This window comes from Anabrus simplex, chromosome 10 (assembly GCF_040414725.1).
Source record: "Anabrus simplex isolate iqAnaSimp1 chromosome 10, ASM4041472v1, whole genome shotgun sequence".
In the NCBI taxonomy this organism is placed as follows: Eukaryota; Metazoa; Arthropoda; class Insecta; order Orthoptera; family Tettigoniidae; genus Anabrus; species Anabrus simplex.
Window position 1 is genome coordinate 3,568,930 of NC_090274.1, and position 24,655 is coordinate 3,593,584.

Consider the following 24,655-nt stretch of genomic DNA (forward strand, 5'->3'; position numbering starts at 1 on the left):
TCATAATAACAAGTTTTGTTAAATGAATTAATTCAATGAGGTTAAGATGAGGTACATCCTCAACAATTTTGTTTTCATCAGGCCAGATGAGGCTAATTTTTATTTTTATTTACATTTCAGTGTAAATCAGGCTTCAGTGTGGAAGGGCCAGATAGAATTGTACAAAACTGTCTTACGAGAAGATAAAGTTTAAGAAAATCAAGATCTTGTTTATAATATTTTGTTTAAAAGAGTGCTATTTGTAAAAAATGTCAAGCCTTATTTTTAATTGTTTGTTTTCCATTGTCGTCAGTCCTTGCTACCCGAATACTGTCCCTAAAAATAAGTGATACCAGTTTGCGAACGGTCCACCTTTGGGACTGATAGATGATGATTCCCATAGGGAATCTGAAATGATCTGCACTAGCCAGCGTCTTGGTAGGTGTGCTAGGTACCAACTGATGAGCCCAGCCTAGCACACGAGGGCGAAACGCTGGCAACCAGGAATGAGTTAGCTGGAAAATTTATAATGTCCAATAACGGACCATTTATATTGGTATCACCTTTGGGACTCTCGTTCACCGGCTGAGCCTGTCCGGGAAAAAGGGGGCAATATCAACTAAATAATATTACATCAGTCTTGAGACTGGTTTCAGCTACTTAGTGGCATCTTCAGCCATATAAGAATTAAACAGATCATTTGATAACTAAAACATGTGTGTACCAGACAAAGACAATGTAGCAGGAATAATAACAATATTAATATATATATAATAACAAAAACATCATAATGTGACAAGCAGATCACAACCATAATTTTGTCAATTTATTTCTTATAATTGCACTTCGATACAGAAAAAAAAGAAATTTATAGTTTATAAACAGCAAGAGTGGTTGGTTAGGAACTTCAAAACCAAACTGATTTTCAATCTAAACACTGTAAGCAACCCAGCTGGACTAAAAAGTGCTCCATGGGTTCAAGGGCTCTGGCAGCATTCTTGTCTAGTGCTGTAAAATGTTAAGTGTCCACCTTTTCAATACAATGAATATTTATTGATGTGAGTTTAGATCACATGTTGTTTAAAGAAGACATTACATAGTCCTAAAACAAAAATCTAGACAGCATATTTTACATGAGGAAGAAATTCTAACAGAAAAAATGGACACATTAAAACTAGCACCATCTTCAATGTGAAATAATCTATAAGATGAATAGCAGGGGGGAGGAATGTCTCGTGTGTCGAGTGCAAGGAAAAAATCAAAGTCAGGTTGTGCAACAGCAGCACAGCCGTCTTGGCAGCCCATCTGTTTTCAAAGAAGTTTCAAGAATTTGAGGGGTCAAGGCTGACTTGACTCTTTTCCCTTTTAACTTAGTGTTCCCCTTTACTTCTAGCTTTAGCTGATACATCTGCAGTGTAAACACCCAGCTCAAGGACATATTTTATGAAATCCCAAAATGTAAACTACTTTCATAAAATAATGAACGTAGGTTTTCGTGGCTCATAGTATTAACATAACTCAATAAATCAATACTGGATTAAAGCCACTATATTTATTTAATGAAGCCGAGCTTTTAGCCAAATTGCATTGGCTCTCATCAGGGCATGTTAAGTTCTGTTTCCGACAGTGAGCAAGGAAATTCAAAGAAACGTTGAAGTCATGACCGTACTATCCACAGCCCACCCCACTAATTAGACTCAAGGATCGTCGTGCTGTAATTCACCATGCTCTGTTGATGGTTTCGTGAGTGCGTCCCGCTGTTCCATGGTGGTGTTATGCACGTATTTCTGCAGGTCTCCTACACATTCTGAAAGATACCTTCATAAGTCCTCACATCACCACCCGTGCCAAAAAGCAGCTCTCCTTCGAACGTTAATTACTACGCTGATAACCGCTCAAGTGCATTAAGAGAACTGACAACATCCATGAAGAGAAACGGCTATTCTTCAGGAGACATAGCACGAGCTGTGAAGTACAAGGAGCCTAACAGGGATAGTACCAACCAGGACTACAGTAAAAACAAGGAAGTATTCCTTCCTTACGTGGCAGGTATAACTGACAGAATAAGGCGCATTCTTAGGAAGCACAATATAATTCCAGTTTTCACCACAGACCGGAAACTCAAATCCCTGTGTCGACCATTCAAAGAAAAACCACATCTTGAAACACCGGGCGTGTATGAAGTTCCATGTGGTTGTGGTTGCCCATATATTGGGATGACGAAAAGGCTTGTCAGTACCAGGGTGAAAGAACACATTAGGTCGGTAAAGAATGTCGCTCTTTCATCCTCCAGGGAGAATGCCATAAGCCAGTCTGCCATAGCAGAACATTTCTACAGTACAGACCATGAAATACTCTTTGACCAGGCGAAGGTCATCGCGCCTGTAAAAGACTTCTATGCTCGACTGGTAAGAGAAGCCAAAGAGATAGAGCGGCACCCAAATAACATCAAAAGGGAAGACGGCTTCAAGTTATCAAATACATGGAGACCTGAACTGCAGAAATACGTGCATAACACCACCATGGAACAGCGGGATGCACTCACGAAACCATCGACAGAGCGCGGTGAATTACAGCACGACAATCCTTGAGTCTAATTAGTGGGGTGGGCTGTGGATAGTACGGTCATGACTTCCACGTTTCTTTGCTCACTGTCGGAAACAGAACTTAACATGCCCTGATTAAGGCCAATGCAATTTGGCTGAAAGCTTGGCTTCATTAAATAAATATAGTGGCTTTAATCCAGTATTCATTTATTTATTTACTTTTATAAAATACTTCCTTAACAACAATATCTTGAACTGCACACGCAAATATTTAAAGTTGTATCAATGTTTGATTCCATTTATGTATACAAGTGTTCTTTACTTTTCTGTTACGACTTTGACCACGTTCTAGCAATCTGTGGATTTGACAGACTTTAACCTGTACAACGCCTACAATCGACTGTGTTGCGAACCTGTCTTTCAAACACAGACAGCAAACAATCTAACATGCCCCATCTCAAGTCACAGTGTTCTTTGTTTTCCTGTAAAGAGTGAATTAATGCATGTAAGGTGCTGTTATTGTAAAATTCATATGAGGGGAGATCGAATATAAACAGGATTCCACTTTTTATTAAAATTAAATTTATTTATTGAAAAACATAAGACAACTACAATTTATTTTTCCACATAGTTTTCTGCTTTGGAAATGCATTTATCCCAGCATATAGGCAGCTTTTTGATGCCCTCATCGTAAACAGAACAGGGTCGTGTCACCAGCCAGTCGCACAAGACGTCTTCCAAACTCTCGTCATCTTCAAATCGTTGCCCTCCTAGAGCTTCTGCAGTCGGAACAAATGGAAATCGCAGGCCGATAAATCCGGGCTGTAAGGGGGATGATCAAGTGTAGTCCAGTGCATTTCCTGTAGCTTGGAGACAGTTAGAGCTGCAGTATGGGGCTGTGCATTGTCGTGGCAATACGCAACCCTCGCCTTGTTCAACAGTTCGCAGTAGTAAGCAGCACTGCCCGTCAATCGTCCTCAATAATGTCCTTGTTTTCGCCCGCAATGCTGGTTGGAGGACGGCAATCGTGTTGCCGATTTTCCACACGTTCTCATCTTTCCTTTAACTTTTTATGTGAAGCAAACACATGCTTGATCACCAAACTGAGCAATCATTCTCTGGCAAATTTCCTTCACGACATTTTATAATTATGTGTTGCGCAGTGGAGGGTTGCACCTGTTGCTCCAACATCGTGAGCATTACTGACGAAACGGTGGAAAATATCTAAAAGCACGCTCTCCCCACCTCTAACGGTCCTGCCTAAGCACAGCAAAAGCGCGCGGCCAGTGCTACCAACTGTTATGTTCAGGAACAAAAATGTTGTTTATATTTGATGAACGTTTGTATTATTATTATTATCTTTATCATCACATTATATTTGATTATCAGACGTGCCTAAAAGGCGTCAACCCGAAAGACCTGCACCAGGCCTCCCTGGAGGCCAAAGGCCATTATTGTAGTCATTATTTATGTTTTATTATGATTATGAAGGCTGTAAAAGCAGATTTTGCTTCATTAGACTGATTTCACCAGAGACACACCTTTGGCTACCTCCAGCTGCCAAGACCGCCAACATACACGCCTGTTTCTATCTAGGCAGCGTGTTTGGCAGACCTTTTTATACTGCTGGGGTGAGACAATAGTCTAGGGGTGCACGTCCCCTATGTCTTGCCCCTCTCACAACATATAAGAACCCCAACCCAAAGCTTTTCAGGACAAGGCAAATAAAAAATTAAAGCTTGCATATAAGGACCCCCCCCCCCAAGTCCCACACACAAACAAGGAATCCACGCTGTCGAAAAGTGAGAAATTTTTAAAATTATGGAGATAACGCAAAAAACAAGAAGTGCAGTTCTACCAAAGCTTCCAAATTAAAAGCTGTGTGTTTTGCAGCCAGCAACCAAACAGTTTAAAAAGGCAGCCTAACATGATCACATATTGGTGCAACTAAAAGGAAAAACTGAAAACAGGAAATAAAAGTGCACATTTTTTTATGGTACCAGAAAGGTAAATATCCTGAGATCAATACCAAAGAGCCTGAGTATATAACTAAGTTGAGAAATGATGGTTTTTGCTATTACTGATATGATTTAAGAAAAAGCATTGAACAGCAAATATACCAAATCTCAGCTGGCAAAAATAGACAAACTTTACATTACAAATTCTTAAAATGAAAATCTATTCAGCATATCTTATAAGAGGAAGAAATTCTAAAAATATATATATATACATATAGACACATTAAAACTAGCACCATCTTCAATGTGAAATAATCTGTAAGAAGCAGGGAAAAAAAAAAGTATCCGACTCATTGGCTGAATGGTCAGTGTTGAGGCCTTCGGTTCAGAAGGTCCTGGGTTTGATTCCCGGCTGGGGTCAGGGATTTTAATTGCGCCTGATTTATTCTTCTGCTGGTCCCGTGGTGTACAGGTAGCGTGCCTGCCTCTTACTTGGAGGCCCCGCGTTCGATTCCGGGTCAGGTCGGGGATTTTTACCTGGACCCGAAGGCTGGTTCGATGTCCACTCAGCCTACGTGATTAGAATTGAGGAGCTATCAGACGGTGAGATAGCGGCCCCAGTCTAGAAAACCAAGAATAACAGCCGAGAGGATTCGTCGTGCTGATCACATGACACCTCGTAATCTGTAGGCCTTCGGGCTGAGCAGCGGTCGCTTGGTAAGCCAAGATCCTTCAAGGGTTGTAGTGCCATGGGGTTTGGTTTGGATTAATTCTTCTGGCTCGGGGACTGGATCTTTGAGCTTGTCCGAATACTTTCCTCTTACAAGGTACTACACTACCAACCAGCACAGAAACACGCAATAGTGATTACGGCCAAATCCACCTGTGCAACCCAGTTCACACCCACGACAGCACAGATGTGGGAAAAACGGTAAAATAATAATAATATGGGCTCAGGTACTGTATGCAGCATGTGGCTGTCTGCTCTAGACCTAGTAGATGGTGGAGTAAACCAAATCTCTCTTGGGCGTCTATGGCTAAGTTTTAATGAATTTTATTGGGTGAACAACAAATGTGTCACCAGAGATCTTTTACATGCCGACATCAAGTGTAGCATGGACTTTTTTCTGCCCTTCAAAAATCTGAATACCTCCGCCGGGTTTGAACCCACACTCCACCACTGATCCAGAGAGGCAGCCAGCAATATAGCAAACCAGTAGCGACTACAAAAAGATGTATTGATGATCTTGCTATGAGCGAGTCTACGATCCTTCTATTGATCGAAAACCAGAATCAGCTGTGTACCAACTGCGACTGAAGCGTTATTTAACAAAATACGCTTGTTATGTCATATACTTTGGACAATCTACTGTCTACGCGACATGTATTTAAATTGTGTCTCTTATCAGCACTTGTAATTATGAATTATTTCATCCCACTATGGACCTCGTGTTCACGGCCTAGTTATTGTACGGAGCTGTGATATTCCACAATTATATGAGACTGGAATTCTACTATGTTTGAAGTATTGAATTACTAAAAACTTTGCATCTCGTGGACTCTGATGGATAGTGCCTTAGCACCTTGAACGCTTGGCCTACTGGTCATCTACTCTGTCTATACGAGGAAAAGTGAACCTTTTGTCACATAGTTACACTGTGTGTTATTACTTCTAAGAGTATAATTGCATTGCGGACAGCTACACATACTCTTACATCATCTACGAGAATACATTTGCTACTACAGTGTGTGTTTTGCCACTGACCACCAGGGCGAGTATCCGGCCTATTCCGTGTCACTCCTAGCGGGGAACTTGGAAGCGAGTCATTCTGGGCTTGAAGATTTGGAGAGAAGACGCTGTCGCGAACACGGCTTACATTCCCGCTGCAAAAACAATGCATTCGCAGACTGGTATAGGGTGATGCCCGTACCTCTTCCCACCTGGGAATTATATTTTCGTGTTAAGGTGTAAATTAGGTCTATTGTAACTTTGTGTAAATATGTGGTTGTAAGTATGTGAATATCTTAAGTTTATTTCTTACCGGTGAGTTGTAGTGATAATTGGAACACGGTTGCCTTACCTAGGCATATATGGATTAAGGTATGTACGCCGTTATCATTTCCTTGTGCTCAAATTTTGTGTAAGTTTGTTATATGATTGTGCGTGTGTCCTTTGTGATTTTAAAATATATCTTAGTTTGGTGGTAAGGCGTCATGTTTCAGTGTGTTCTGTGTTTGTAACGTTGTTGGCCATTATTGCCTAGGTAATTTCTAAATTCTCCTCCGCCTTGATTGAAAAGTTGATTTTCCCTTGGGATTATTTGTTTCTGTATTTTGTGGGTTATTATGGCCATTGTTTGTTGTGTGTGCCGTTCCTTTGGTGTATACTTTTAAATTTTGCTGTCGAGGTGTGTGTCGTTACACATTCCGCGTGTGATCTTGGTCGTTATTCTCATCTAAATTTTTGGTATATCTTTCCGTGTGTTTTGGCACTTCATTTGCCCATGTTCGAACTAACACTACGCTTACACTAGTTTCTAAAGTTTTTTTTAGTTATTATTATTATTATTTTTGTCAATTTTAAAATTTGTTTTTCTCTCTCTGAGAATATTTATTTAGGCTTAATGAGTTTATTTTCATCCCTATTGCGGGCCTTTAATGAGATCCTTGTTCTAATTATTTTAGTAAACCCACATTTACGTTAACGTTTGTCAACAATGCCATTGTAATTTTTCATTTTAATCGAGGGCTTAGACAACCCGAGTGCGAAAGATATGAAGCCTAGTCCTTATCTTATCGCTCCTGCTCAGTATTGTTGTGTTTTCTGTTCGGGCCTGATGGTTACGTAACTTATTATTGTCATTATTGGGGATATTGTGAATTGTCGCCGGCGCAAGAACTTCTTGTGGATTGCTCCATGAATATTATTATGACTGTTTCCTTCTGAAACTGCAATTTTATTTTTTTTGGTTCAAGGTGACGTTATGTGAACTGGTTCTATCCGGTAAATGATGTGTCGGTATTTTTATTTATTGCCTCTCATTAACATGACATTGTGGTCTTAGATTTTGGTTTTATTTGGGACGTATGTTTATTTTCTGGGCATGTCTCCTGAGGGGACATTATGTCTGTATTTGCCGTGTTCTGTGTTAATGGTGATACGTCAGGTTTCTTCATTAATATGTGGATTGGTGGGATCTTATTTTTCACTGGGGTGCTGTCAAAAGCTCTCGATTTTCATTTCAAATGCTTCAATTTTCTGTATTAAATTTTAAATTAATTTAATATTAACAGACTTCAGACATGTGTCTATTAATAATAATTATTAAGTTAAGCTGATGCATCAGTATATACAGTACATATATATATAAAATCTTTTTTTTGGAACAGAAAAGAACTATTTATTAGGAATTTTATTTGATTTACATGAATTTTCATTTTACTTCGTAATGCTGTGTTTTTTTTTTTGCACGTTTAATGCTTCCTCCGAGTTGTTTAATTTTTTTTAAATTTGACGTATAATGATAACCATTATTTATGAATTATATTTTTATTATAATTTTATGAAAATTTTGGTGTCATTTTGATGTTGCTTTGCCCCGTAGTCCCTTGATCCTCTCCTCTCTCGTTCCATTTTGGGTTGGTTCCTGTACTCTTCCTTATTTGTTGTGTTATTATTCTGATTTGTTATGAATTATTGCTCTTTCAATATTGCTCTTGTGTGCACACGTCCCTATGATGCAATTCATTCAATTATTTTATAAAGGGGGTGTTGCACAACAAAACACATGATGATTATGTTGTTTTTTTATGTTTCACTAACTACTTTTCTGATGGTTTTCGGAGACACTGATGTCCCAGAATTTTGTCCTGCAGGAGTTCTTTTACGAGCCAGTAAATCTACTGACATGAAGGTGACATATTTGAGCCTCTTCTAATATCACTGGACTGAGCCAGGATAGAACCTGCCAAGTTGTGGTCAGAAGGCCAGCGCCTCAATCTTCTGAGCCCCTCGCTGTGTAAGAAGTTTATCAACTGACTACTGTAGGTATTCCGGCACGCTGAAATGTATTCACAATTAAGTATTTATTTTCCACCTAGTCGATACAATGATTGCTTAAGGCAATTTTTACTGGTCAAAAGTGGTACATGTTTCGTATATTATCAACATCTTCAGCCACATAACACTGTTTAGATGAAAAATGTATAAAATTGACAAAGTAATGCTTTAGAGGAAGTGTCCTTAAAATTAACATAAGATTGACAAGATTAAAACAAACAAATAACTCAAGAGAAAATATATAAATTATTTCTACAATAGAAAGCAGTCGTCAAGGAAACACTTGTACAATATTCCATAGAGAAATTGTCCTAATAAATATTCTTTTCTTAATAATTCATGAAAAAAGATCAATTTATAAATTTTATAAATTAAAAATTATACAATTTATAAATTGATAAAAAATTGATAAAAAAGTTAAAAAAGGGCAGCTTAATGAACACATATGAAGACCTGTACATTCATCTACACCAACTTGTAAAGAAAAATGATAACCTTAATGAGGCTGTAGAATATAAGAATCCATTATATTATCAAATTCTAGTATATTTGAAAATGCTTGAGAAGGATCACGAAAAAAGAATTGGAATTTCTCCTCCTACAGATAGCCCTACAACTTATTCCTCCTCAGTTGAAGCTATAGGTGACAGCAAGGAAGTTCTTGACACACCTATATCCCCCGCTCCTCCACCTCCTCAGGTGCAAGAGCAAGGAAGAACGCATCATCAATATTACACCCGGCGCAAAACTGTGAAAGAATGACAGGAGTTACTATTCCAAAGGAAAGCAGGCTTAATAAGATTTGACAACTAGGAATTAGTTATATCTTCATCTACATTAATAATAAGAGCCGCACTGTGATATCAGGATTTCTTCATTTCGATAATTACTTATAAATTGTATAATTTTTAATTTATAAATTGATCTTTTTTCATGAATTGTTAAGAAAAGAATATTTATTAGGACAATTTCTCTATGGAATATTGTACAAGTGTTTCCTTGACGACTGCTTTCTATTGTAGAAATAATTTATATATTTTCTCTTGAGTTATTTGTTTGTTTTAATCTTGTCAATCTTATGTTAATTTTAAGGACACTTCCTCTAAAGCATTACTTTGTCAATTTTATACATTTTTCATCTAAACAGTGTTATGTGGCTGAAGATGTTGATAATATACGAAACATGTACCACTTTTGACCATTAAAAATTGCCTTAAGCAATCATTGTATCGACTAGGTGGAAAATAAATACTTAATTGTGAATCTATTGAAGTGCGATACGGACCATGAAGCTGATTTTATGTAACGCTGAAATGTATCAGTCACAATTAGAAATTTGACCACCTGTTTAAAAACTTTATTCTGATCATGACTACTCCGTGATTCATTTCTCGTCATCAGTAATAATTACTGCGCGCGTATATACTAAGCAAATAAATGCTTCGTTTAATAGTTTTACTGCATGCAACAATCCATCGAATTCTGAGATTACCTACAAAGACCAATGTTATGGAAAATGAAATGTGCCCATTACGAGTAAACTTCTTTCAAAATTTGAAGGGGAAAACTCTGATCCGTCGATTACATGGCGGCGGCCATCATTTGAGTAAATACAGTATGTATTGTACACCTAAAAGTAAAGGTCACCATACACTGTTATGTATGCCTTAAAGTCATATATTCGCTATACAAGATGGAACACCCCTTACTTTTTGCAGGTACAATATGCGAGTAAATATGGTATATATATCTGTAAAAGTAGGAATGACGATCATGATGATGCGGCTCTGCTATCCACTTGACCTGGGTAATTATGCTTCCAACAGCTTTACTTCTAAAGTGACAGTTCACAACTCACGAGGGCAATTCCTTAGTTGTACAGCTGCTCTACTGCAGCACACAGCCCTTGTAAAATGTAATACCCTGGCATCAACTCAAGAACTTAAGCGGTCCCCTTGAGGATATTTCGAAAGTCAATTCAAGAACCGTGGAAAATGTCTTTCTGCGTGTGAATACTTCCTCTTTTCCCCTTCTCCTCCTGAATCTGGCGGCTTTTATATAATAAATAATAATAATAATAATAATCGTATGGCTTCAGCTACCATGTGCAGACATTTCGATATGACGCCATCTGGCTGTCTGTTCGTCAATTTCGACGTTCCGTTTTACTCTAGGTCCGTTAGATAGCTTTTATATAACACAAAGGGACCGCTTAGGAATGTAGTTGCCTTAGAGTATAACAAATTATGAGAACAGAAGAACACACACTGTTTGGACTTACTAATATCTGACACTAGAACAGGAAAAGTAAATTATTAAGAATAAAAGATGATGAGGAAATGACAAATTGCTCATTGCTAATGGCTGGCTCAGTAAGAAGATTATATGGTCTGCACTATCACCAGCTACTGAAGAGTAATAATAATAATGTTATTTGCTTTACGTCCCACTAACTACTTTTACGGTCTTCGGAGACGCCGAGGTGCCAGAATTTAGTCCTGCAGGAGTTCTTTTACGTGCCAGTAAATCTACCGACACGGGGCTGTCGTATTTGAGCACCTTCAAATACCACCGGACTGAGCCAGGATCGAACCTGCCAAGTTGGGGTTAGAAGGCCAGCGCCTTAACCGTCTGAGCCACTCAGCCCGGCCTACTGAAGAGTTGACAGACTTTACAAGCACTTCTCCACTACATCTTTATTTTTCCAAACCTCATGTATTAGTGTTTCTGTACGGTGGACATTTTCCCAGAAATTACCTGCACTAGAATTTTCCTTGATTCATGTTATGTAAATATATAAAATGCAAGGTTTTCATTGCATTGGGTTTGTACAGTTCACCCTGTGTATATCAGGGTCCTTCATAAATGTCTGAATATTCTTTTGCAATCTGTTTTATGTCACCCGGACACAGACACGTCTCATGACGCCAGGTACAGGAAGCAACTGTGGCCTTGATTAAGGTACAGCCCAAGGGTTTACCTGATGGAAAACTGTCTTCAGGGCTGCTGACAGTAGGTTTGGAACCCACTATCTCCCGAATATAATCTCATAGCACTGTACCACAAACCACACGGCCAACTCATGTGGTTTTGAATATTTTTCGTTTTGGATTAATTTTTGTACATAAGAGATATATTATGGATCTTCCAAAGTTTGGTGCTATACTATTTATGTTTTTTATTCCCTCCATTTCGGCCACCAATGGACCATGTTTGAAAATCTTCACGGTACTTTTAGGCCTCCCTGCCTTCATTCTCTGCCAGCATCTTCTCATTCTTTCTCTTCCTTTATTCTATGCTATAGGCTAGGCTATGTGAAAACAACCTCCCCCTACCTCATTATAATCATAACCTCACACTCGCATGCGCAGGTGGTGGTGGTTATTACTGTCTTTAGAGGAACTACAATTGGGCAACAATTCTCTATATAACACTAATCAGAGGGGAAGATGGAAAAGGTCTGACATTTCGAAAAATGAATGTATCGGTCAAAGGAAGACAAGGGCCACGAAGGGCGTGAAAATGAAAGACTCCTGAAGCCTTGAATGCTCTAATTGTGTCGGGGTCAGAAAGGAACAAGAGCGGACCGAGGGAAGTCGGATAGGATAGACGAAAGTGAAGAGCCTGGCACAAGTAAGTGGAAGCAATGCCAGGACTCAGCTAAGGGCCCCGTGGTCGCCAACCCATGCTTCCAAGTTGAGAGCCCTTAGGGCACCTTTTAGTCGTCTCTTACAACAGACAAAGGATACCGTGGGTGTTATTCTATCACCCCCACCAAAAGGAATTACGGACATGTGCAGGTCACTTGCACCAGGTGAGCCTTACTATACATAAATAAATAAAATATTTAATCAGCCCAGATCATTAAAGTTGTCTACAGACCATTTCAAACAGGAAGCTGTTACCGTTGCACTGGTTTTTATAAAGTAAAAGTATTTTGCTCTGACCCAGGTAATTTTTACAATTTGCTTTACAAGGTATTATAATTTCATTAAATACTACCTATTCAATACACAATATTATGTAAAAAATGATAATAATTTGTATCACAAGTAGATCTTCAATACGAAAAAAATGAAATTTATAACCTGCAATTTGCTTCATGTCGCACCGGCACAGACAGATCTCGTGGCAACGATGGAACAAGAATGGGCTAGGAGTGGGAGGAAAGTGATCGTGGCCTTAGCATTTGCCTGATATGAAAAGCGGAAACCATGGAAAAGCATCTTCAAGGCCGCCGAACCCACTATCTCCCAGTGGCGCATGTGGTGCAATGCCTAGTAGAGTTCAACTTAGGACTGAGCACAAACTTTGAGGCCACTTTACTCCTACACCACTAATCTCAATGCATTGAAACTTCGCACGTGCATTTAGTGACATCTCCTCAAACCAGGGAAACTGTAAAGTCCAGTTTATACAGGTTTTTACATTCGGGTACAAATTTCTCAGAAACTAGTGAACTTATTTTTTATGGGTATGCATGGAGTCATTATATACTCAATATGTGAAATATAACTGGAAACAAAATGATATCATCCCCACAAAAAATAACCAAAGTAATAAAACTATGAAAAAAAATTTCACCTACTCTGTAAATCTGTATAACAGTTGCACTCTGTCTGCTATTTTCTGAGAAAAGTGTACCTAAAAAGACTAGAACATTATAAAAAATTATTTTTCAGCTTAAATTAAAAATTCAGTTTACATAAACTGGATATTACATATTCTTTCTATGGGTTGGGGAGATATCACTAAATACATGCGCAAAGTTTCAATGCATTGATATTAGTGGTGTAGGAGTAAAGTGCCCATGAAGGGCTATAATTACTTTGCACCCATGAAGTCTAGCAGCAGTGGCTTATTTACCTTCACATATTGCAACACTTCAGCTTTGCTTGACTAGAGAGAGAAATCTGTGAAATCTGAAGCCTGAGTTTGCTGAAACTAACTTTGAATAAATACATGTATACTCTACCTGAAAGAGAAAACGCATCTGATGTTCTTCAAGAATGCAACGAGTCATTCTATCTTAAGTTGTTTCCACTGCACATGTAATGCTGTTGCCATATGTTTTCTCTTTCAGGTAGTACTAGAGGACCCGCAGCATTCGTTATAAACAGGTGAGATAATTCGTCTTGATATGCCTGTTGTAGTCATATTGTTCAGCCTGCCCTTTTCAATGGTCTTACGGCGTTATGATACGCAACAGTTCGTCATGCCGTCTGTTTCGAGAAAGTCTATCCATATATTTGCTTTTTTATCCCGCAGTTCTTGATGTAAATCTTGGTATTGTGTCGTAGAAGGAAAGGGACTTTTAATCGCAGTTCTTCTATACAGAACAGTGGTCTCGTGAGCTTCACTCTTTCTATGAAGCTAGGTTATCCTTGGATAGGTGTTCCCAGATACGTCATGATGGGGTCTGTTTGTACGTGGACTGTTTTCTCCTAGCTGCATGTAAGTTCCTAACAATGCTCTGCCATCTGTTGAATATATTTGGAAGCTGAGAAAGGTTAGAGAATCAGAGTATCTAGCAGGGAATAGTATTCTTTTGTAATTGACCGGTAGTAATCAAACGTGGCTGCATGCAATAACATTACTTAGGATGAAAACCTCAGGTATCAAAACATTAATGAATGTGTTCGTTGCATAGCAACCTGCTAAGTATTGCGGGTTAGGATAAGCCTTGGCCCGCAATTAGTGGAGCGATCATTTAATTCATTACTCAGAGCTGACTGAACCTAGAGACACGCCAATGTCTCATGATCCACCGGCAACTAATTCGGGAGAGAATAAAACAAAAATGAATTAAATCGGTCCAGTAGCACGGACGGACAAGCCATAAGCTGTTTTTAGTGAACTCTTTGATATATAGATTTTCTCAGTTAGTTTCAGCAGACTAGAAACAGCTACAGAGTGCACGGTATACCAGTATATTAAATTAAACTCAACTCAAACTGACATATACTCGTTATTTATTTATTTCTATTCGCATCTTAGGAATCTAAAATATCTGTATGTGTTCCTCCACAGCTGAATACGTCGCCATGTTCTGATGCTCACATTAAGCAACATCCTTGGCGTCACTGTCTACAAAGCTTCGTGCACCGCTTTTTTCAAATCATCAGTTCCAACACATCGCTGCTTCCTCACCCCTTCCTTGACGTAACCCCAGCTCTTTGGTGGCCACCGAAGAAGAGCTGGACCATTGTCCAATCCTGGACCGATCCAGCGATTCCCAAAGACTGCATTCAGTGTCAGACAGCCACTGTGAAGTGAGCCAGCGGCCCATTGTGTTAAACCAAACAACGTCTAAGATTCCCGCATTTTCAGGCTGCCAGATGAGCCAGTCATTAATCATCTGGAGATAACTGTTCTGATTAACAGAATGAGACCCAAACAGATGCGTTCGTATTATTCCAGCCCAGACCATGACGTGAGGTGGGTTTCACTCAATTTCTTGAAAAAAAATGTGGATTTTCTTTTCCCCAGACAATGTGACTACAAGAGCTGCGATAAACTGCACATTCGTCAGTGAACATGACTTCTGCCTTCTGAGCCATTATTTGGAATTGTTGTAGCATTCAACCACAAGCGTCAACACGTCTCTCCAAATCATCATCTGATAATTCACTGACAATGGACGCCAACACCTCATTATCAGATCCACTTTGATATGTTTCCTCAGCGTTGATTCCAGCATCCCCAACTGTAACGCACCTTTCCATATGGATCTGACCAGAGACTGTTCGATAGATTTTTCCATGTCAGCACAAAGTTTAAGTCCAGTGGATGGCACATTGTGAACACTGCCCATTAAAAAGGCTTTACTTTCCCACACTAACAACATCTCCTTTGTCGGTGTTGCTTTCACAAACCGTGCAACGAAATCGTCCCTCGCATTTTTAATCAATTTGCCACTAATTTTACACTCATGAACGCACACAGCGCCCAGCAAACATTTCTCAATCCTATAATCATTTGCATCAGCCATTCTTTCATTATCTTGGCACTAAATGCTGTTAACAATTAAAGTCGATAACAATGGGTGTCTGACAATGAGTAGTGGTACACGGACTTTGTGCGCACCCTGTACGTGAAAAAATGGTGTCAAGTTTCCGTTTGGGATAATAAAATGATCATAAATACTGTATGGCTTTCAATGAATGAAACTCAAGGTTCGGCTCCATGGTCCAGAGAGTCCTGGGTTCAATAGGGATGTACAGAAACACTACCGATAGATGTCTCACGAGTAGTACCCCAAATGCGTTTGTTGATCGTCATTTGTTTATAGGTTTTTAACGGAAGTTACCTAGTTAAATGATGAAATTAAAGATTTAATATATCGTTACGACAACAAATAATCAATATCATGGTCCGTTATTGGACATTATAAATATTCCAGCTAACTCATTCTTGGTTGCCTGCGCTTCGCCCTCGTGTGCTAAGTTGGGCTCGTCAGTTGGGACTTAGCACACCTCCCAAGACGTAAGGCCAGTGCATACCGTGGAGGCCACTGCATAGGCTACTTGAAGCCACCAGCAGTGCCAATGCACTATGAGAGCTATGATATTCCATACCTGCCAACATTTAGAAACCAAAAATAGGAAGATTTTTAATTCTTGGATTTCATCACATATATTCCACCACGGTCTAGATGAAAAACGTCAGGATAAAAGGCATATATATCTAGAGGTACAATGCGAACTGACAATTAATTTTAAAACCTTAAACTAAGAAAACATAAAAATGATTACCTGAAAATGTACTTAATCTTTCTCATTTATGACACTTCCATACGAATAATAATATTTATACCACACCGACACACGCAACAAAATGCATAATACCGTATTTTCTCGCGTAATTAACAAACTTTTTGATGAAAAATACAAGCAAAAACTTCAGATGCGTAAATTATTCAAGGAATTCAGATATTTATAAATTATTTAAATGGTTCAACTCATTTGCGGTTATAGTTATTCGGCGCAAAATTCCGGCGTGAGATTTCTTCTGAAAAGTCAAATAAGGTAAGTTCGACACGTGGGTTTGACGTATCAAAACATTTTTCACGTTACGAGCTGACAATACGACCTGAAGTGAAATAAACATGAACTAATAAAAGTACAATTCATGTAATGTCATAACAATGACATACCGGCAAAAAGAAGAAAACTGTCCAACACGAGAAGGGGCTGGCATCGAAGGAGGGACCCTGCTACATTACCCCAAATAATTGGTATCCAATCTTGCACGAGTGACGTGTCCATCCACCCTTTTTCTTGAATACGAACGTGCATCACTCGCGGAAATTTCGCTTTAGGCATTGTTTTCGTTTTAGAGCAATGTGAGGTGGAGGCTTTCTGCCATCAGCTCTTACAGCAAGCACTGCAGTACATCATTGTTTTTTGCTTCCGGTAGCGCGTACGATAACACTCGATAGCCCTTTCTTATCAACTGTTCGACTTTGTGACATATGGAAACTCATAGGCGTGTGACCTGCGGTTCCTGTAAGGGAGATCAAATATTCCTTCACTTTGCGCTTCTCAATCAAAAGGCGATGAAAATGGTTGAAATCATTCATCATTTTTGGCATAATGTTGTTCTTCGTCGAAGAGAGAGTCCATTTCTCTACATACTGTAAAATTATTCAAGCCTCGGCTAACCTTCAAATCCGAGACACTGATTCCATGTGCAGCGGCTATTTCTCATTCTTTACAATACAGCATTTCATGAGAAATGGCTTATCCAACGTTGCGGAACAAAATCATATATTTAAGCAGATCCTCTTCTACCTGCGGAAACTTGCCGCTTTTTGGTCCGCGAAATGCTTTGCGAGACTAGTTGGGCGCTTGAAGTGCACTTCTGTTACCGCGGTAACGCACGTTGCATTCGGACACTGTATATACTTGCGGCCAGCTGCCCTATTCCCGTATGATCACCACCAGTTTGTATGATGCAGTATCACTCGAATACTGCGGACTGACAAACAGAATGTCCCGTACCCGAAACACTCGTAAAACTAGTGGGATTTTCTGCCGGCTAATAACAGCATGTTGCCCTGTATTTGGAATGCTCGCTTTCGCAACAGGAACCCTGCTACTTGAGTAGCCTCCTTAAAAACATTTACAATAGAGTAAAATAATATATTATTATTGGTCCACCTTTTCAATACAAAATGAAAATTACATAGGGACTAGTTTCGACCTAGTAATAGGTCATCATCAGCCTGAAGTAAATTAAAGCGTAAATATCGAAGAAAACATAAACAATGTAAACACAAGTACAGTCTTTTTAAAGGTACATACCATGTGGGAAGTTGAGTAGAGATATATTAAAAATAATAACTCTTCCAATTGACGAAGCACTGAGCGGAAGTTATGTAAAGTTTGGTGCGCCGTATATTATAAAAGACCACTGTGCACTAAATGATGTAATAAAGAAGAATAGTAGGTTGAATGCTGGCTTCTTCTTAGCTGTTGTATATTCGAAGAAGATTACGTCGTATTTTATAAGGTATTGATAGACGTCAAAATACATGGATGTTGGAAAGGCTCTTCAGTTTTTTGGAACAAGGCAATTGTTGCGCGTGGAGGCTTAGGAAACCAGAGAAGCGCTATATTATGTTAAAAAATAGAGATCCTTAAAACAGTCCCGTGCGTCGTATAAATTGTGGAAATGGAAATCGAAAAAACTTGGTTCTTAAGCGATAATGTTGTTCATTCAGAGATCAATTGAAAATAAAGAATCGTAACATTGTCTTCTCAAGATGTTTATAAACTAGAATTAATAGACAATGTTACGATTCTTTATTTTCAATTGATCTCTGAATGAACAACATTATCGCTTAAGAACCAAGTTTTTTCGATTTCCATTTCCACAATTTATATGACGCACGGGACTTTTTTAAGGATCTCTATTTTTTAACATAATATAGCGCTTCTCTGGTTTCCTAAGCCTCCACGCGCAACAATTGCCTTGTTCCAAAAAACTGAAGAGCCTTTCCAACATCCATGTATTTTGACGTCTATCAATACCTTATAAAATACGACGTAATCTTCTTCGAATATACAACAGCTAAGAAGAAGCCAGCATTCAACCTACTATTCTTCTTTATTACATCATTTAGTGCACAGTGGTCTTTTATAATATACGGCGCACCGAACTTTACATAACTTCCGCTCAGTGCTTCGTCAATTGGAAGAGTTATTATTTTTAATATATCTCTACTCAACTTCCCACATGGTATGTACCTTTAAAAAGACTGTACTTGTGTTTACATTGTTTATGTTTTCTTCGATATTTACGCTTTAATTTACTTCAGGCTGATGATGACCTATTACTAGGTCGAAACTAGTCCCTATGTAATTTTCATTTTGTATTGAAAAGGTGGACCAATAATATATATTATTTTACTCTATTGTAATCACAGTTCAATACGGATCTATCATTATGAAACTTATTTCTTTTAATTAAAAACATTTAACTGATTAAAATTATGCTCTTAAATATGCGAAACTACAACATACAAAACAATGCAATATGTGCCATACATTAACATACGACTTTGACAGAGGGGGAAAGCATTCGTCAACAGCGCACGAACAACACAATAACAAACTCATTATTTCGTTCCAATTAACTGAGTTGCTAGTGCCCGCAAGCCTCTCTTGCCTAGTGAGCGGGAAACACGATACACGAAGGATGTTAGGAAAAACTTAAAACGGTCCACCTTTTCAATACAAAAATGTTATATTTATTTATAACATGTATTTGCACTTGGAACTAGTTTCGACGCTGTGTTTGCGTCATCATCAGCCAAAATGTGGGAAATAGGCAAGATGTAGGCATTTATATTACACAAGGCGTTATATTAAACTATACACATCTTATAAGGAGATAAAAACAGGGACGAATATAGAAACAAATGAATCGTTGAGAAAACAAAAGTTATACATATTAAAAATAACCTTAACTACATATCTTGCAGTGCGAAAGTGTTCTTCTTGAATGATTCCTGAATTAAAAAAAATAAAAAAAAACCACACGCGCACACATTTCTGGAGAGCCAGCAGGCAGGACAAAGTAAAGTGAAACCTTAAGAGTCCTTCTGAGAAGAGTTCCTCATATTTTCTATGTTCCGACTAACTAATGAAGTCTCCCTTGAGTTCCTGATAAACATACATAACAGGAAATTCTCCTTCACTCTCAACAATAGCTCTAAAGACCAACGGTAAAATTTTTATTTTAAATATTGTGCAGAGACGTGAAAGCATGATTTTGAACATGATATAACTCCTTCATATAACCCAGTTTTTTAATACAAGGTGTTGCATTAAATAATATACATCTTACGAGGAGATGAAAACAGGGACGAATGTAAAAACACATGCATCGTTGAGAAGGCAAGTTATACATATTAAAAATAAGCTTAACCACATAACTTGCAGTGCGAAAATATTTGCCTTGAATGATTCCTGAATACAAAACGCGCGCGCACACACTTCTAAAGAGCCAGCAGGCAGGAAAAAGTAAGGTGAAACCTTAAGAGTTCTTCTGAGAAGAGATCATCATTCTTTCTATGATCTGACTAACTAATGAAGTCTCCCTTGAGTTCCTGATAAACATACACAACAGGAAATTAAACAATACACATCTTACAAGGAGATGAAAACAGGGAAAGTTATACATATTAAAAATAACCTTAACCACACATCTTGTAGTGTGAAAATATTCGTCTTGAATGATTCATGAATACAAAACACATGCGCATACATTTCTGAAGAGCCAGCAGGCAGGAAAAAGTAATGTGAAACCTTAAGAGTTCTTCTGAGAAGAGTTCATCATTTTTTAAGTTCCGACTAACTAATGAAGTCTCCCTTGAGTTCTTGATAAACATGCACAACAGGAAATCCTCCTTCACTTTCAACAATAGCTATAAAGACCACGGTAAATTTCATTTTTAAATATTGTGCAGAGACGTGAAAGTATGATCTTGAATATAATATAACTCCTTCATTTAACCCAATTTTTTACACAAGGTGTTACATTAAACAATACACATCTTACGAGGAGATAAAAGCAGGGACGAATGTAGAAACAAATGCATCGTTGAGAAAGCCAAAATTATACATATTAAAAATAAGTTTAACCACACAACTTGCAGTGCGAAAATATTTGCCTTGAATGATTCCTGAATACAAGACGCACGCGCACATATTTCTAAAGAGCCAGCAGGTAGGAAAAAGTAAGGTGAAACCTTAAGAGTTCTTCTGCGAAGAGTTCATCAATCTTTCTATGTTCCGACTAATTAATGAAGTCTCCCTTGAGTTCCTGATAAACATACACAACAGGAAATTCTCCTTAACTCACAACAATAGCTATAAAAGACCAACGGTAAATTGTATTTTAAATACTGTGCAAAGATGTGGAAGCATGATCTTGAACATGATATAACTTCTTCATTTAACCACCTTTGAAAGTTTCTCTCTATATTACATAGCTTCATTAACACACCATTCTGTAGATGCACAATATAATCTTGTAATCTTCACAGATCCGGTATTCAGCTCGACAAGAATATAAAATAGGTCCTTAATACCAGATCATGCTTCCACATCTCTGCACAGTATTTAAAATACAATTTACCGTTGGTCTTTTATAGCTATTGTTGTGAGTTAAGGAGAATTTCCTGTTGTGTATGTTTATCAGGAACTCAAGGGAGACTTCATTAATTAGTCGGAACATAGAAAGATTGATGAACTCTTCGCAGAAGAACTCTTAAGGTTTCACCTTACTTTTTCCTACCTGCTGGCTCTTTAGAAATATGTGCGCGTGCGTCTTGTATTCAGGAATCATTCAAGGCAAATATTTTCGCACTGCAAGTTGTGTGGTTAAACTTATTTTTAATATGTATAATTTTGGCTTTCTCAACGATGCATTTGTTTCTACATTCGTCCCTGCTTTTATCTCCTCGTAAGATGTGTATTGTTTAATGTAACACCTTGTGTAAAAAATTGGGTTAAATGAAGGAGTTATATTATATTCAAGATCATGCTTTCACGTCTCTGCACAATATTTAAAAATGAAATTTACCGTGGTCTTTATAGCTATTGTTGAAAGTGAAGGAGGATTTCCTGTTGTGCATGTTTATCAAGAACTCAAGGGAGACTTCATTAGTTAGTCGGAACATAAAAAATAATGAACTCTTCTCAGAAGAACTCTTAAGGTTTCACATTACTTTTTCCTGCCTGCTGGCTCTTCAGAAATGTATGCACGTGTGTTTTGTATTCATGAATCATTCAAGACGAATATTTTCGCACTACAAGATGTGTGGTTAAGGTTATTTTTAATATGTATAACTTTCCCTGTTTTCATCTCCTTGTAAGATGTGTATTGTTTAATTTCCTGTTGTGTATGTTTATCAGGAACTCAAGGGAGACTTCATTAGTTAGTCAGATCATAGAAAGAATGATGATCTCTTCTCAGAAGAACTCTTAAGGTTTCACCTTACTTTTTCCTGCCTGCTGGCTCTTTAGAAGTGTGTGCGCGCGCGTTTTGTATTCAGGAATCATTCAAGGCAAATATTTTCGCACTGCAAGTTATGTGGTTAAGCTTATTTTTAATATGTATAACTTGCCTTCTCAACGATGCATGTGTTTCTACATTCGTCCCTGTTTTCATCTCCTCGTAAGATGTATATTATTTAATGCAACACCTTGTATTAAAAAACTGGGTTATATGAAGGAGTTATATCATGTTCAAAATCATGCTTTCACGTCTCTGCACAATATTTACAATAAAAATTTTACCGTTGGTCTTTAGAGCTATTGTTGAGAGTGAAGGAGAATTTCCTGTTATGTATGTTTATCAGGAACTCAAGGGAGACTTCATTAGTTAGTCGGAACACAGAAAAAATGAGGAACTCTTCTCAGAAGGACTCTTAAGGTGTCACTTTACTTTGTCCTGCCTGCTGGCTCTCCAGAAATGTGTGCGCGTGTGTTTTTTTTTTATTATATATTCAGGAATCATTCAAGAAGAACACTTTCGCACTGCAAGATATGTAGTTAAGGTTATTTTTAATATGTATAACTTTTGTTTTCTCAACGATTCATTTCTTTCTATATTCGTCCCTGTTTTTATCTCCTTATAAGATGTGTATTGTTTAATGTAACGCCTTGTGTAATATAAAATGCCTACATCTCGCCTATTTCCCACATTTTGGCTGATGATGACGCAAACACAGCGTCGAAACTAGTTCCAAGTGCAAAATACATGTTATAAATAAATATAACATTTTTGTATTGAAAAGGTGGACCGTTTTAAGTTTTTCCTAACATCCTTTCTCAGTTCAATACGGACAAAATGAAATTCCTATGTTTAAACGATACACGAAGGCGACGGACGAAACACTCACGAAATAAATACGCTTGAAAATGAGGTTTCGTAAATTACACAAGCACATAAGAATTTATCCTTTGTCCTAGGGGAAGAGTATTGGCCGTACTAGAGGTTACATTCGTCAAAAATAGGAAGAAGTAAAAATAAATCGGAAAATCGGAAGAAGAGTTAAAAACCGGAAAGTTTCTGGGTAAATCGGAAAGGTTGGCAGGTATGATATTGGTATTATAAATTTACTCATTCGGGACAAATATTTTAAGCTCCCTATGGGAATCAACATCTATATCAACAAATAATAACCATCATCAGCATCATCATCATCATCATCATTATCATCATAGGTTGTTCTTTCATCCGGCAGGTCCAGTCATGGCTGTGTTGCTTGACTTTTGCTATGTCCCCATGTCCCAAAATCAAGGTCGACCGTATTCATACCATTCCGTAAAAAGTGGTTGTATGCGATTTGTAGGCAAGACCTATGAAATAAAAATGAGACTCCTAATATCAAGGTCTGCTTGAAACATTTTACAGTTGAAGATTATGCCATTACTGAAACTGGAAAGTAAGCTATTTAGTATCAGAAATAATTTTATAATAAGGTAGTGATATTCTGAAAAGTTAATATCACCTATTTCAGTAATTTTAAGCAAAGACAAAGACATTGATATTTTCATGGTGTTGAAAATAACTCTGAGAGCAAAAAGATATAGAAGTAGGAAAACAGCCATAACACTGTGTGCAGTAATGTACCCTGAATTACATAGTGGCCTATAATTTGACACTGGAGCACCACCAATTTCAGACTTCCTGAACACGAAATAATTCATTAATTCCAAATTTGAAATCTTTATATTTCTCTCATGGTCCGAAACAAGATCCTGAAACTCGTGCGCTGCACGGAAATGAAGTGAAAGTCGTATTGGATGTAGTCCCAGGCACTGATGTCACACCAATGTTGTGGCTTATGTACGCCTCTAACCTCCAAAGAAAAGAAAAATACAGTATTAGGAATGTTTTCAAAACGCTATTTGTTAGTTTACTTAAAGAATCCAATCTTAACAAAAATGCTAAAAGAAGGAGTTGCTGCATTTAGTCCTTACCTTTCAATCAACTCTTGCTTTTTTCCGGACATTTTTCTGCCCCTTTTCTTCAGTTCTGCTTCTAAATCCGCAATCGTCATTGCACCAATATCATTTCCCGTCCTGTTAAAAACATTAGCAGAATATGGTAACTCCATTTTCATGCATTTAAAGCAAAGGTTTCGTTTCGATGATCACAAATGTAGGAATACTCCATATAAGTCTCATGTAAAACAATCGAGCAGCGGAAAGTATAAACCGGGTGTTACCATTATGCTGCCCAGCGGGCAAGTTTTGCGTGATACATCCCTATTCCCGGCTAGGGGTGGGTTTTAACCTTAACGTTACCTGGGCGAAAACTCATACATGGGCTTGCACAATACTTTGAAATATTACTGGCTCTCCGAGTTCAAATTATGGCTACTCCACATCAAAGTTAATAAACAATGTGAAAAAATATCTGAACATGTTAATAAAATTCTGTTAAACTTCTTCAACAACAAAATAGCTGTTTGTGTGGGTACAAAGGCTACAGTCAGGAAGAAGCTGGAGCTTTCATTATTTTGGAGAGTAACATTAGAGAAAAGCACAGACGCGAAGTTAGGCCAAGAAAACTATTGGAAAGGCATTTAGAAT

At 38.0% G+C, this 24,655-nt stretch overlaps 1 protein-coding gene across 2 annotated transcripts in view; it reads right to left on the reverse strand.

Moving 5' to 3' along the window:
- The window catches only part of LOC136882098 (uncharacterized), a 66,338-nt gene that overhangs the window by 6,013 nt on the left and 35,670 nt on the right, over positions 1-24,655 (reverse strand). Inside the window, exon 3 of one of the 2 annotated variants that reach the window (XM_068229439.1) lies at positions 24,085-24,142. The exons of the other annotated variant lie outside the window; for it this stretch is intronic. Coding sequence (XP_068085540.1) covers positions 24,131-24,142 — 12 coding nt within the window. The 3' untranslated portion in view covers positions 24,085-24,130. Of the gene's footprint in view, positions 1-24,084; positions 24,143-24,655 lie in introns of those variants that run through there. 2 annotated transcript variants of the gene reach the window in all.